We start from the raw sequence: 12,500 nt of genomic DNA on the forward strand, positions 1-12,500 counted from the left end.
CAATTAAACCTCATTTGCAAGTAGCAGCTGTGTGTCTTTTTAATCTAAATCTGGTGTTACTTCAGGTGTTGATGATTTCTTGGTAAAGTGAGGGAACTTACTAGCTATTCTGTGGGAAGACAGATGGCTATCTTGCACAGAGTACAAATGGAAATTGTTTAGCTAAGAAAAGGGAGTACCGTGGGATAAGGTGCTGATTTTAGGTACTCTTCTGGCTGGAAGGTTTTGCTAATAGCGATAGCAGAGGTTCTCAGAGTTTAGCATGCATCACATTCACCTGGAGGGCTTGATAAAACATATCCTGCCCCTGCTTCCAGTTTCTGATTCAGTGGATCTGGTGTAGAGCCCAGGAATTTTCAGTTCTTACAAGTTCTCAGGTGATGTTTGTGCTGCTGATCTGGGGATCAGAGTGGCCAAACAGCATCCTTAAGAGCTCTTACTAAATGCATAATTAGGTAAAGCCATTCCAGGTATTAAGATCTATCACCAAGCTCTACAAACATTTACCTGTTATATAGGAACATCTCTTTCTTAACACATATGGGCACATTTTCATTAAACAATATGACTAAGTTGAAAAGTATTGATTTTTCTTAGAAGACTTGGTTTCAGGTCCTAGTGTGCTGCTCAGGAACCTACTACCCTTGGGTAAATTACTTTTATGACCCATTTTCTTACCTACAAAGTGAACTAATTCTTCTTGTATGTTAGAGTATTGTGATGATTAGGCAATTTGATGGAAATGAAAGAATTGTAAATATGAATATTGCTGTAAGTTTTATTAAATAAAAGATAATGAGAGGCGTGTCAATTTTGTTTTCACAGACTGACTGAAATAATAGCCAGTGCACCTAAAGGTGAACTACTGAAGAGAGTTCTTAATCCATTACTTCGTGAGTAAGCCTAAATAGAGCAATGAAATGTTTGCAAGAAAATGTAGTTTTCAGGAATATATTTAAATCTTTTATAACTTAAGAGAGTATTACAACAACTTGATAATGTAGAAGGGAGCTTAAAATTATCTTTTGAATAAATAAGAATTTATTTTTAAGGAAAGAGGAATTTGTTATACCACATGAAGTTTGACCTTTATGTGTTAGCTTTTATTTAAAAGCAATACAGCTAAATAAACTGATAGTATGTTATCTAGCATTTTAGTGCTAGTGTACTATTCTGAGAAATTGTGTTTTCTTTTCATTGTGAATCTTTGATTTAATAACCACTTGAGTTTTTGTTTTTGTTTTTAATTGGTGTGTCTCAGGGTACCCCAGAATCTGTCAGGTACTTTCAGTCAGGATAAAGATAATCCAATAAATTTATACTTGAAAAATCATTACTCATCCCTATACTGATGAGTCTGGAGAGGACTTGGGCAGGCAGGTATCCTCAGTTACTGGGCATTAGGGAGTCACTTGTCCTCTCTTCTGAAATTAGAATGCATTAATAAGTTACCCTTACAGCTTTCCAACTGTTAGTATAGCATACATAAAATTGTTAAGTTTGAATTTTTAAAATTAATTTATTAATATGGGGTATTGTATTAACCAGTTTTTGGATGCTAAAGCAATCTTTCATTCCTGATTTGAAATCCTTTATATGTGGCTCAATTCCATTAAATTCTTATAAAATTTATGCACTGACTTCTGCAGTTGTAGTCTCAAATTTTTGTAAGTACTTGAATTATCATTTCTAATTACATTTCAAAATAAGTAAAGTAAAAAAATAAAATCATAAAATCATAAAAAGCAAAATAAGTAAATTGTTATTTTCATTGACTTCTGAGTAGATATTTATATTGGGATGTAAATTTCGTATTATATTTTGGATATTATATAGGGGAATACTAAAAATAATATCTTCTGCTTTTATAGCCTATGGACCAGCTCTCATTGAACACTGTCTTATAGAAAATGGATTCTCTGGCAATGTCAAAGTGGATGAAAAATTTGAAAGTAAAGGTATGCCTGCATGCTACAATTTTTGCCCATTTTCATGTTTCATGTACTTCCTTTTTTAAAAAACTATGAAAATTCTTTCTGGGAAAGTAATAAAAGTGAGCAGGTAGTAAATCTGTAAAAACTATAAAATATTTGATCTATTAATTTTTTTTATGTTTGTTTGTTTATTTATTTATTTATTTATTTTGAGAGAGAAAGAATGCGAGCAGGGGAGGGGCAGAAAGGGACATGGGGCTTGATCCCATGAACTGTGAGATCATGACTTGAGCCGAAATCAAGAGTCAGACGCTTAACCAACTGAGCCACCCAGGCGCCCCAGGTCTATGAATGTTCTATCCGCCTTCCTGCTCTAATGTGGCACTTTATCCCTGGTAACTCACAGTTCAGTCTCTTGACCTACCTTAGTACTTTTCAACTTTACAATATTCTCCTTCCCCTGAATAATTGAAGTGGTTACCATACTTGAGGTAGGATCTGGTATAACACTTGATGTAGTTGAGTTATTCACCTTCTGACTAGGAAGTTGGGAGTGCTTTTAGTAATAGTTTTATTCATGCATTTTAATTCTATAAGAACTGTAGTGTGTCTATGTGATGAATTAGGCTTTTGTAACTACTTAAGGGAATCTAACTAAATTGCCAGATTAGGACAGTAAAAAATTAGAGGAAATATAAGGGAAAAGGAAGACTTGACTTTTGACAAATTTATTTGCAGATTCTCATGTAAAATTACAAAAATATATTCTTCGTGTTTATATTTTGGGATTACATATCAGTTAAGATTTGGGGATATTAGTTTTTATGCTGTAAACGTTTTTATGTTTAAAAATACAAATTAATGTTTTAGTGAGTGATTTTGTGTTTGACATACTAATTCAGTGCAAGCCTGATCAAAATGCCAACAGGTGGTATTGTTTTTGCAATTGCAGTGTTCTGGTTTTTTAAATAAATACTGTGGAATAAAAGCATGTGAAAATGTTCAGGAAATGTTTGGAAAATAGTAGTAGTGATGGAGAATAACCCTTTTACAGATAAAGGTATATTAAGAACCTAATAGTTTTTAAAAAAGTACAAAATGAAAAATTCAGAAACAGGCCCACATATATATGGGAATTTAGTATATAAACAAAGTATCTTTAACATCATGAGGGTAAAGATGGATTCAGTAAAAAACTATTGGGATCACAAGCTGGCCAAAACATATTCTTATTTACATATACTGATTATAAACATGAAGTAACTATATTTAATTTTCTTGAACACTGTTATTATTTCATAAGCACTTTTCTGTTTTCAGTATGGTTTTGTAATAGTTAATTGACACTTGATTGGCATTCCTTTTTTCCATTTTGTTCTGTTAGACCTTGAAAAAGTACTTGTTTGTCTGCAGAAAGCAGAAGACTATATGAAAACAACATCCAACTTCAGTGGAAAGGTAGTACCACATATTATTATTGTATATTGTACTATTGTATATTGTGGTTTTATTTTTTAGATTTTCAGAATTCACAGTGAATTAGGGATCACTACATGTAAGTTTTTTGTTAATTTGGAAATTCAACATCTGTAATATGCTTATTCTAGGGGTTTTTGGGTTTTTTTTTTCTAATTGCTGTTGGGTTATAATTTTTCTTCTGTTCCTTTTTTTTTTTTTTAAGTTTATTTATTTTGAGAGAGGGAGAGAATGCACATGCAAGAGCATGCAAACAAGGGGAGGGTCAGAGAGAGAGAGAGGAAGAAAGAGAATCCCAAGCAGACTTCTGCCCTGTCAGCACAGAGCCCGACATGGGGCTTGATCTCATGAACCCTGAGGTCATGACCTGAGCTGAAATCAAGAGTGACATGCTTAGCTGACTGAGCCTCCCAGGCGCCCTTCTTCTCTTCTTTTTATAGAAAGTACTAGGTCAGGTCACAATTGGCATACCAGGAAAGTTGAGGAATTTGAAAATAATTCCTCTTAGGTTGGTTTTATTTAGAGAAATACTTTTTAATTGCTAGCACTTAATTAAAAAATTAGCAATTTACATCACTCTAATAGGTAAACATCCTCTGAATCATCTCATATCTTGTTTTTGTTCCCTATTCAAAGTATAACTTTATACTAGAAGTTCAGAGGAAGTTCTGATTAATTCCAGCTAAATTCAGTGCAGATACACCTGCCCAGTTTTTAAAATGAATTAAAATTTCTTACCAACAAAGTAAACCTAAGACTTTTTCTCCTGAAAGTAAAGTGCTATTGACTTTTTAAAGTTGCAGAATATCTAAAATTAGGAAGAAAAAAGCAAAATGTACACGGATAATCCCATCATTTTATCAAATCACTAGTTTTAATTTTCTTTATTCCTTATTTTTCTTGTCCATATGAAAAAAAGTATTATTTAATAATACTTATTGAGCCTAGAAACATCATTTTGAGAATTGATACAATCAATAGACAAATGTAGCAGATTATTTAAAACTAGAATAATTTTGTAAGTTTAATAAAATCGGTATCAGTCATGGAAGATACATCTTAACTATGAAGAGAAATGAATTTTAATATTGGATTTTTGTAGGGGTACATCATTCAGAAAAGAGAAATAAAACCAAGCTTGGAAGTAGATAAACCAACTGAAGACATACTCACGTAAGCATATAGGCATGAGTCAATTTACTTTGGATATTTATTAATGTTCTTGAATGATATAATAAATATGTTTTGCAGGTATGAGGAATTTCATCCTTTCTTGTTTTCTCAACATTCACAATGTCCATATATAGAATTTGAATCATTTGACAAGGTGGGTTTTCCAATTCTGTTTTTTTGACCAGTTAGTATGATATGAGTTATTAAATTAACACCAACTTGATTTGATTGATAAATTAAAAATATTTCTGGTTTACAATCACTGTATCTGAGGATTAAAGATCATTGCAGTCACAAATAAAAACTGTTGGAAATTTTTATTGTCACTTTATTTCAAGATGAAGGACCAAAGGTTTGAACTTAATTTGATTCTTGGCCCTTTGAGCTATATAATACATTTTCTGGGAATCTGTTCAAGTTCTTTGGGTAGTGTTATGAAACAAAATGGACTCTAAAATTCTGTGTATCTAAGTTGAAGTAGAGACCCTGTTTTGTTTTGTTTTTAACCAGTTACTGTCTTTTTCTGTTTTTTAAATAAGGCCGTGGATGAATTTTATTCCAAGATAGAAGGTCAGAAAATAGATTTAAAAGCTTTACAACAGGTATGGTATTGTTAAAAACATTAAACTAACTAGGCTTGGTGTGATTTGCTGTGTAGACGATGCTTTCATATAGGAATTGGTGACGTTTCAGAAGTAGTATGGGAATGCCCTGATCCCTTGGCTCACTGATAATGGTCCAGGGGAGATCTCACTGTTGAAAAGCATTCCCTCGTTTGTTCCATCTGTACGTAAGATATTCTCTAAGATGGAAAATACAATGGGAAGGTGAGTCCTGTTATTTATTCCCTAGTATAATATGGGTTATTACAGCAACCCAAAGCTTTTCAACCTTTGCTGTTAAGGGAACATTGTTCCAAGGAGATTTTTAAGTAGGCCAAAAGAAAGGGAAACGTTCTTTCTGTACAAATAAGTGTATTTTTCATTAAACTGGGTTTTATTCTAAGTGGGCTTTCAAACTCCACAGGAAGTTTTAATATGCTCTGTTTCTTGGTACATTTGACCATGATTTTGGAGCATTGCCAGAGTTGTTTTAGAAATTAGCCACAGTCACTCTTGATTTGAAGAGGATTTAATTTTTCAAAAATATTAATAAATTCTTGAAATATGTGTGCAAAAGTTTGGAATTATATGAATCTCTGTGCCCTCCCCTCTGTTTAAAAAATTAACAGCACAATTTCAAAGCTGGTGGGTTGAGTGAATTAAATAGTGTGCCTGCCACACGGTGGCAGCACTTTAGCTAGTAAACAGATACTTAGCAGTAACATTGGATTGCATGTTTTTATGTGCATCAGAATATTCATGAATTATTTTAGTAATCACTGTGTGTTCTTTTAATAGTCACCATTCTTATGATTCAAATCTTTTAAATACTACATCCCATGATTCAAACCTTCATTAACTGATGATTCTGTTACTAGTGTTAGAAAATTTGCCTCAAATCAATAACCTTGAAATGCAAATGATAAATGCTAAAATGCTATATAGAAGGTAAATTAACTACTGTGAGACTTTTGGCATTAATTTAAGAAAAAGAGTACTCTGTAGAAATAATACTGAGAAAATTAAAAGCAGCAATAACTTAAAAAGAAGCTCTTTTGGTAATTTGTGTTCTTTAAGAATGCATTTCCCTAAAACTTTACAGTTATGTGATAAGAAGAAAATGTCTTATAGTCAGAATACATTCCTATATAGGGAATGGGAAGTAGGTAGTGGGGAGAGGTAATTTGGGAGCTTGAAACACTTTGGGGTAGGGTAGACCTGGGTGTTGGACTGCAGGAACCTCAGACAGCATTGTGGGGTTGAAGTGGAGGAGGGAGAGTTTCAGGATGTAAGAGAGGAAAGGTGCAGAAGGCAGAAGAAAACTAATTTTTAAAAAATATGTTTTGCCCACAAAAGGAAAAACAAGCATTGAAGAAATTAGATAACGTCCGGAAGGATCACGAAAACAGATTAGAAGCTCTTCAACAGGCTCAGGTATTCTGTTTAGCTTTTTCCCAGATTTCACAAATGGTAACTTTAAATAAAACACTGTATGTTAACTAAGTGGAATTAAAATAAAAACTAAAAACATAACTTTAACATGGTATTACAGTAAATGTTTTTGTTTCTTAAGGAAATAGACAAACTTAAAGGAGAGCTCATAGAAATGAACCTACAGATAGTTGACAGAGCTATTCAGGTTGTTCGAAGTGCTTTAGCCAACCAGATTGATTGGACAGAAATTGGGTTAATTGTGAAAGAAGCCCAAGCTCAAGGAGACCCTGTTGCAAGTGCAATTAAAGAATTAAAACTACAAACAAACCATGTTACAATGCTACTAAGGTGAGTTTGATTCTTAGTTAAGCAGTTAATGCTTGTTTTTATTTTGCTGTTAAATTGTTCACTGTATTCATTTAAAATTTTTTCTCTTGTATTTGGAAGTTTATCCTTGAAGATACAGAAAAAACATTATTTACATTAAAATAATGCAACTATTTAAATACTGCAAATACTTTATAATTTCATTGAGGAAAAAAATTGAAAATAAAAAAGTGATGTCATTGACATTAGTGAAATACTATTGAATATTTTTAATAGAAATCCATACTTGTTATCAGAGGAGGAAGATGACGATGTTGATGGTGACATCACTGTTGAAAAAAATGAAACCGAAGCACCAAAAGGAAAAAAGAAAAAGCAAAAGAATAAACAGCTGCAGAAGCCTCAAAAAAATAGGCCATTACTTGTTGATGTTGATCTCAGCTTGTCAGCATATGCCAATGCCAAAAAGTAAGTGTTAAGTATGAATTGTAAGTAAAATATCTGCAATAAATCAGGATAATAAGGATAATATATGTATGTATATTACGTATGTATGTGCTTTGGGGTGAAAACACTTTTTAAAATCTAACTTTGTGCATTATACAACTTTGTTTTCAAAACATACAAAACAAAGTTGCATAATTCACAAAATTTGTTCCATATGATTTGAATGTGTAAAATTAGAAGTAACAAATAGAAAGCTAAAGAATAGCTTAATTTTACTTAAAATTTTAATAGCTTAATTTTACTTAAAATTAAGAGAAATGCATTTTTCTAGATACTATGATCACAAGAGGTATGCTGCTAAGAAAACACAAAAGACCGTTGAAGCTGCTGAGAAGGTACTTACTGTTTCTTAGAGTGAATGTGAATTGTTTTTTCTCTGCTTTAAATGAGTGGCTTTAATTATTTCATTTAAATGAGGTTTTCTAATTCAGAAATAACTTTCAAACTTAATTTTGCTGTAATTATATGTATTTCCAGTGTTTATTTTCTTCCCCAAACCTGCTCCTTCCCCAGTCTTCCCCTGCTATAAATAGCACCTTCCTTTTTCCCTTTGTTTGAGTTAAAAGTATTGGAGTCATCCTAGGCTTTTCTCTCATAAATTATATCCAGTCCATCAGCAAATCCTTGTAGGTCTTTTGTAGAGTATAACCAGAATCTGACCACTTCTCAATAATCCCAGCCCCCGTCATTTCTGTTCACATAGACTGTAATAGTAGCCTCTTCTTGGGTCTCTGCCTTCTACCCTTTCCCCCCTACAGTCTGTTCTTCAAACAGTAGCCATAGTGATCCTTTTAAATAAAAAATGAAGTTATTTCTCTTTGTTCAAAATCCATTTGCTTCCCATCTTATCAAGACAGGTCAAAGCCCTTCTCCTGCCCTGTAAGGTCCTACCTTAATCCACTCCCCTCCAATTTAATCACCTGCATTCCTCTTGCTACACTCTTTTCAGCGACACTGGGATCTTAGGTGTTCCTGTAACAGTGATGCATGCTGACTTCTCAGGGCATTTGTGTTTGTTGCTCTTTCTACAGAGAATGTTTTTCCCTTAAAGTTTCCATGGTTTGATCCTTCCATTCATTGGCATGTCTACTAAAATGAGACTTTATCAGAGAGGCCTTTCTTTAAAAAAATTTTTTTTTGATGTTTAAAAAATTTTTTTTTAATGTTTATTTATTTTTTAGAGAGAGAGAGAGAGAGAGAGCTTGAGTGGGAGAGGGGCAGAGGGAGAGGGAGACACAGAATCTAAAGCAGGCTCCAGGCTCTGAGCTATCAGCACAGAGCCTGATGCAGGCTCGAATGCACAAATGGTGAGAGCATGACCTGAGCTGAAGTCAGACACTTAACCGACTGAGCCACCCAGGTGCCCCTTTTTTTGATGTTATTATTTATTTTTGAGACAGAGAAAGTGCGAGCTGGGGAGGGGCAGAGAGAGTAGGAGACAGGAACCAAAGCCGGTTCAGAGCTGATAGCAGAGAGCCCAATGTGGGGCTTGAACGCACGAGCCGCAGGATCATGACTTGCGCCAAAGTCAGACACTTAGCCAACTGAGCCACCCAGATGCCCCCAGACAGGCCTTTTTGACCATATTTACTAAAAGTAGTACTACCCTTGGGGCACCTGGGTAGCTTAGTTGGTTAAGGGGCCAACTCTTGATTCCGCTTAGGTCATGATTTCATGGTTCATGAGTTTGAGCCCTGCATCAGGCTCTGCACTGGCAGCATGGAACCTGCTTGGGATTCTCTCTCTCCCTCTCTCTGCCCCTCCCCTGCTGGTGTCCTCTCTCTCTCTCTCTCTCTCTCTCTCTCTCTCTCTCTCTCTCTCAAATAAACATTAAAAAAGAATAGTAGTACCTTCAACCACTCCCTCTTATTCTGCTTTATTTTTCTTCTTAAAAAACACCCCTCCCAACATATGTTGATCTGTCTTTCCTCTAGAATGTAGATTGTATGAAAGTAAGATCTTTGTTTTGTTCATTGCTTTGTCCCAGCCCCTAGAATATTGCCTTGAACATAGTAACATTAATATCTGTTAAATGAGGGGTGCCTGGGAGTCTCAGTTGGTTAAGCATCCGACTTTGGTCCAACTTCGTGTCAGTTCATGATCTCATAGTTGGTGACTTCGAGCCCGGCATGGGGCTCTCTGCTGTCAGCACAGAGCCTGCTTCAGATCCTCTGTCCACCCCCCACCCCTCAAACCCCTCCTTCACTTGCTCACGCACGCTCTCTCTCAAAAACAAATAAACATTAAAAATATGTGTATCTGTTAAATGAGTAGCCCTCATGACTTGTCTTCTATCTCTCTCTCCAACCTCATTTCTTGACATTTTACTGTGTAATCACTACTTTCTTGGTGAAGTTGGCCTTTTCTTTTTGCTTATAGTGCTTTTCCTATTCTTTGCCTTGATAATTCCATTTACCCTTCAGACTTCAGCCTAAATGCCATTTCCTTAGAAATACCTTCTTTGACCATAAGCATTTATAAGTTAGGTTCTCTTGTTATATTCTCATAGCATCCTTAGAAGCACTTAACATGTTTATTTGAATGATTATGTGTTTGATATTCATGTCTTCTCCTCGACCCTCTAGTAGGGTGAGAGTGAGAACTTCCTCTTATTCACTATTGTGTCCCAGCATCTAGCCCAGAACCTATCGTATGATAGATACTCAGTATCTGTTAACAAATGAAACTTTTAAAAATTTGTAGGTATTGAGCAAATATTTGTATACATTAACCTTTGACTTAAATTATTTTAATATTTAAGGCACAAATCTTTATTTTGTGTGTATATGGTGTATGTATGTAAATAGTTGCCATTTTGTGACGTTTAAAAATAATTTCTTGTCTTATCATTTACTTAGTGTTATTTAAATACATTGTCAACAAATTATTTAAAAACTTTTTTCTTATAAATAGGCATTTAAATCAGCAGAAAAAAAAACAAAGCAAACGTTAAAAGAAGTCCAAACAGTTACCTCTATTCAGAAAGCAAGAAAAGTATACTGGTAAGTGTTCTACCTTTTAAAAATATAGTTTTTTTGTTTTTTAATTAAAATTATACATGTACATTGTTTAGAAAAATCAAGCAGTTCTACAAAGCTTGTTGCAAAAACCAGTAGCCTTGCAGTATTTTACCCCTAGTCCTGTTGCCTCTTCTCTTATGGAAACTATTTTTAGCTCTTTTAGCTAATTGTTTTGGTATTTACCTCCTTTCCTCTTAGTAATGTGCTTATATTGCTGCTTCTTGGTATTTCTGTTTTATACTCTGTCAATGACTTCCCACTATGGAAGATGAAGATTTTATTCTTTCCATTTGGTGCTCTGTTACACAGATAGACACCAGCCAGCCTCCCAGTAAAGGGACATAATTTTGTCAAGGTAGATATCCAGCATTAATATACAGTAATATTTTATTGTAATCACAGCTGAGTCATATAACACTGTTTCTTTTCCTTCCCTGCTCAGCTTTTTGTCTTCGTGAAGGTGGTAATTGTCTTGTTTCATTTACCTTCCTCTTCCAGGTGTGTTCAGACACATTGGAATTCTATCCGTACCTTGCAGAAGTCTCTCCTGAGATTTTGACCTACTTTGTTCTAAATTGGTTACCCTAAAGATCTTAAGATCTCATTTTATTTTATTCTGGAAGTTCTCTTTACCTTTCTCTATCTTGGATTCTCTGTCCTGAATCTCCTACTTCTTTTCTTAGTTGATGGAATGTGTACTCTAGAAGCTACATAAGAAGGCGTGTATAGGATGTAAAGCTTTTGAGGTTTTTGATAGGTAAAAAAAAATTGTTTTATTTAATTGTGGGGCTGATAGAATTCTGATTTGAAAAGGTTTAAAGTCCTTGTTCATTGCATTAGCTTTCAAATTTGATCTTCAGAAGTCTGATGTCATTTTGATAGTTTATATTTTATTGAAAATTTGTTTTTGCCTTTCTGTAAACTTGTAGATTTTAATTTTTTTCCTCTCAGTTTTCCAAATTTTCACAATGATGTAGGTTGGCGAGGATGTTTTAATCTATTAGGCTGAATACTCTGAGTCTCTTAATTTGGAATCTTTCAGTTCTGATAAATTTTCTTGAAATATTTCTTACGGATTTTTTTTTTTTTTTTTTTTTTTGTTTTTTTTTCTTCTGGAAGTCTTATTTATCAAATATGGAACTCCTTGGGGGCGCCTGGGTGGCTCAGTCGAATTAAGCATCCAAATTTGGCTCACATTGTGATCTCGCGGTTTGTGAGTTCGAGCCCTGCGCCGGGCTCTGTGCTGATAGCTCAGAGCCTGGAGCCTGCTTCAGATTCTGTCTCCCTCTCTCTCTACCCCTCCTCCACTTGGCTCTCACTGTCTCTCTCTCAAAAATAAATAAACATAAAAAAAAAATTTTAATATGGGACTCCTTGGATGGTCCTCCAATTTTTTTGCATTTTCTATTTTTCAACTTTTAATCCTTTTGTTCTATATTCTGAGAGATTTCCTTTATCTTTCAGTCCTTCCACTGAATTTTTAAGTGTTTTTGTTTTTTTGTTACTTTTTTTTTTTTTTAATTTTTTTTTTTCAACGTTTTTAATTTATTTTTGGGACAGAGAGAGACAGAGCATGAACGGGGGAGGGGCAGAGAGAGAGGGAGACACAGAATCGGAAACAGGCTCCAGGCTCCAAGCCATCAGCCCAGAGCCTGACGCGGGGCTCGAACTCACGGACCGCGAGATCGTGACCTGGCTGAAGTCGGACGCTTAACCGACTGCGCCACCCAGGCGCCCTTTTTGTTACTTTTTAAAAACTTTTGCTCAAGTTCTTTATAAACTGAGAGTAGTTTTGATGTATTTTTATTTAAAAGTATTCTTTTCTTGCTGGTTTTTGGTTTGTTTTTTATGTTTATTTATTTTTGAGAGAGAGAGTGAAAGAGTGCAAGCAGGGGAGGGGCAGAGAGAGAGAGGGAGGCACAGAATCTGAAGCAGGCTGCAGGCTCTGAGCTGTCAGCACAGAGCCTGATGCAGGGCTCTAACCCATGAACCGCAAGATCATGACCTCACCTGAAGTTGGATGCTAA

General features: G+C 34.7%; 1 protein-coding gene across 2 annotated transcripts in view; it reads left to right on the top strand.

Annotated features, from left to right (window-relative positions):
* The window catches only part of NEMF (nuclear export mediator factor), a 61,350-nt gene that overhangs the window by 11,287 nt on the left and 37,563 nt on the right, over positions 1 to 12,500 (top strand). For both annotated transcript variants that reach the window (XM_049612825.1, XM_049612826.1), the window contains exons 6-16: positions 826 to 893; positions 1,872 to 1,958; positions 3,319 to 3,392; positions 4,513 to 4,583; positions 4,662 to 4,737; positions 5,123 to 5,185; positions 6,542 to 6,619; positions 6,759 to 6,967; positions 7,223 to 7,414; positions 7,725 to 7,788; positions 10,367 to 10,455. In XM_049612825.1, coding sequence (XP_049468782.1) covers positions 826 to 893; positions 1,872 to 1,958; positions 3,319 to 3,392; positions 4,513 to 4,583; positions 4,662 to 4,737; positions 5,123 to 5,185; positions 6,542 to 6,619; positions 6,759 to 6,967; positions 7,223 to 7,414; positions 7,725 to 7,788; positions 10,367 to 10,455 — 1,071 coding nt within the window. The remainder of the gene's footprint in view (positions 1 to 825; positions 894 to 1,871; positions 1,959 to 3,318; positions 3,393 to 4,512; positions 4,584 to 4,661; positions 4,738 to 5,122; positions 5,186 to 6,541; positions 6,620 to 6,758; positions 6,968 to 7,222; positions 7,415 to 7,724; positions 7,789 to 10,366; positions 10,456 to 12,500) is intronic.

The sequence above is a fragment of the Panthera uncia genome (assembly GCF_023721935.1).
Source record: "Panthera uncia isolate 11264 chromosome B3 unlocalized genomic scaffold, Puncia_PCG_1.0 HiC_scaffold_1, whole genome shotgun sequence".
NCBI lineage: Eukaryota > Metazoa > Chordata > Mammalia > Carnivora > Felidae > Panthera > Panthera uncia.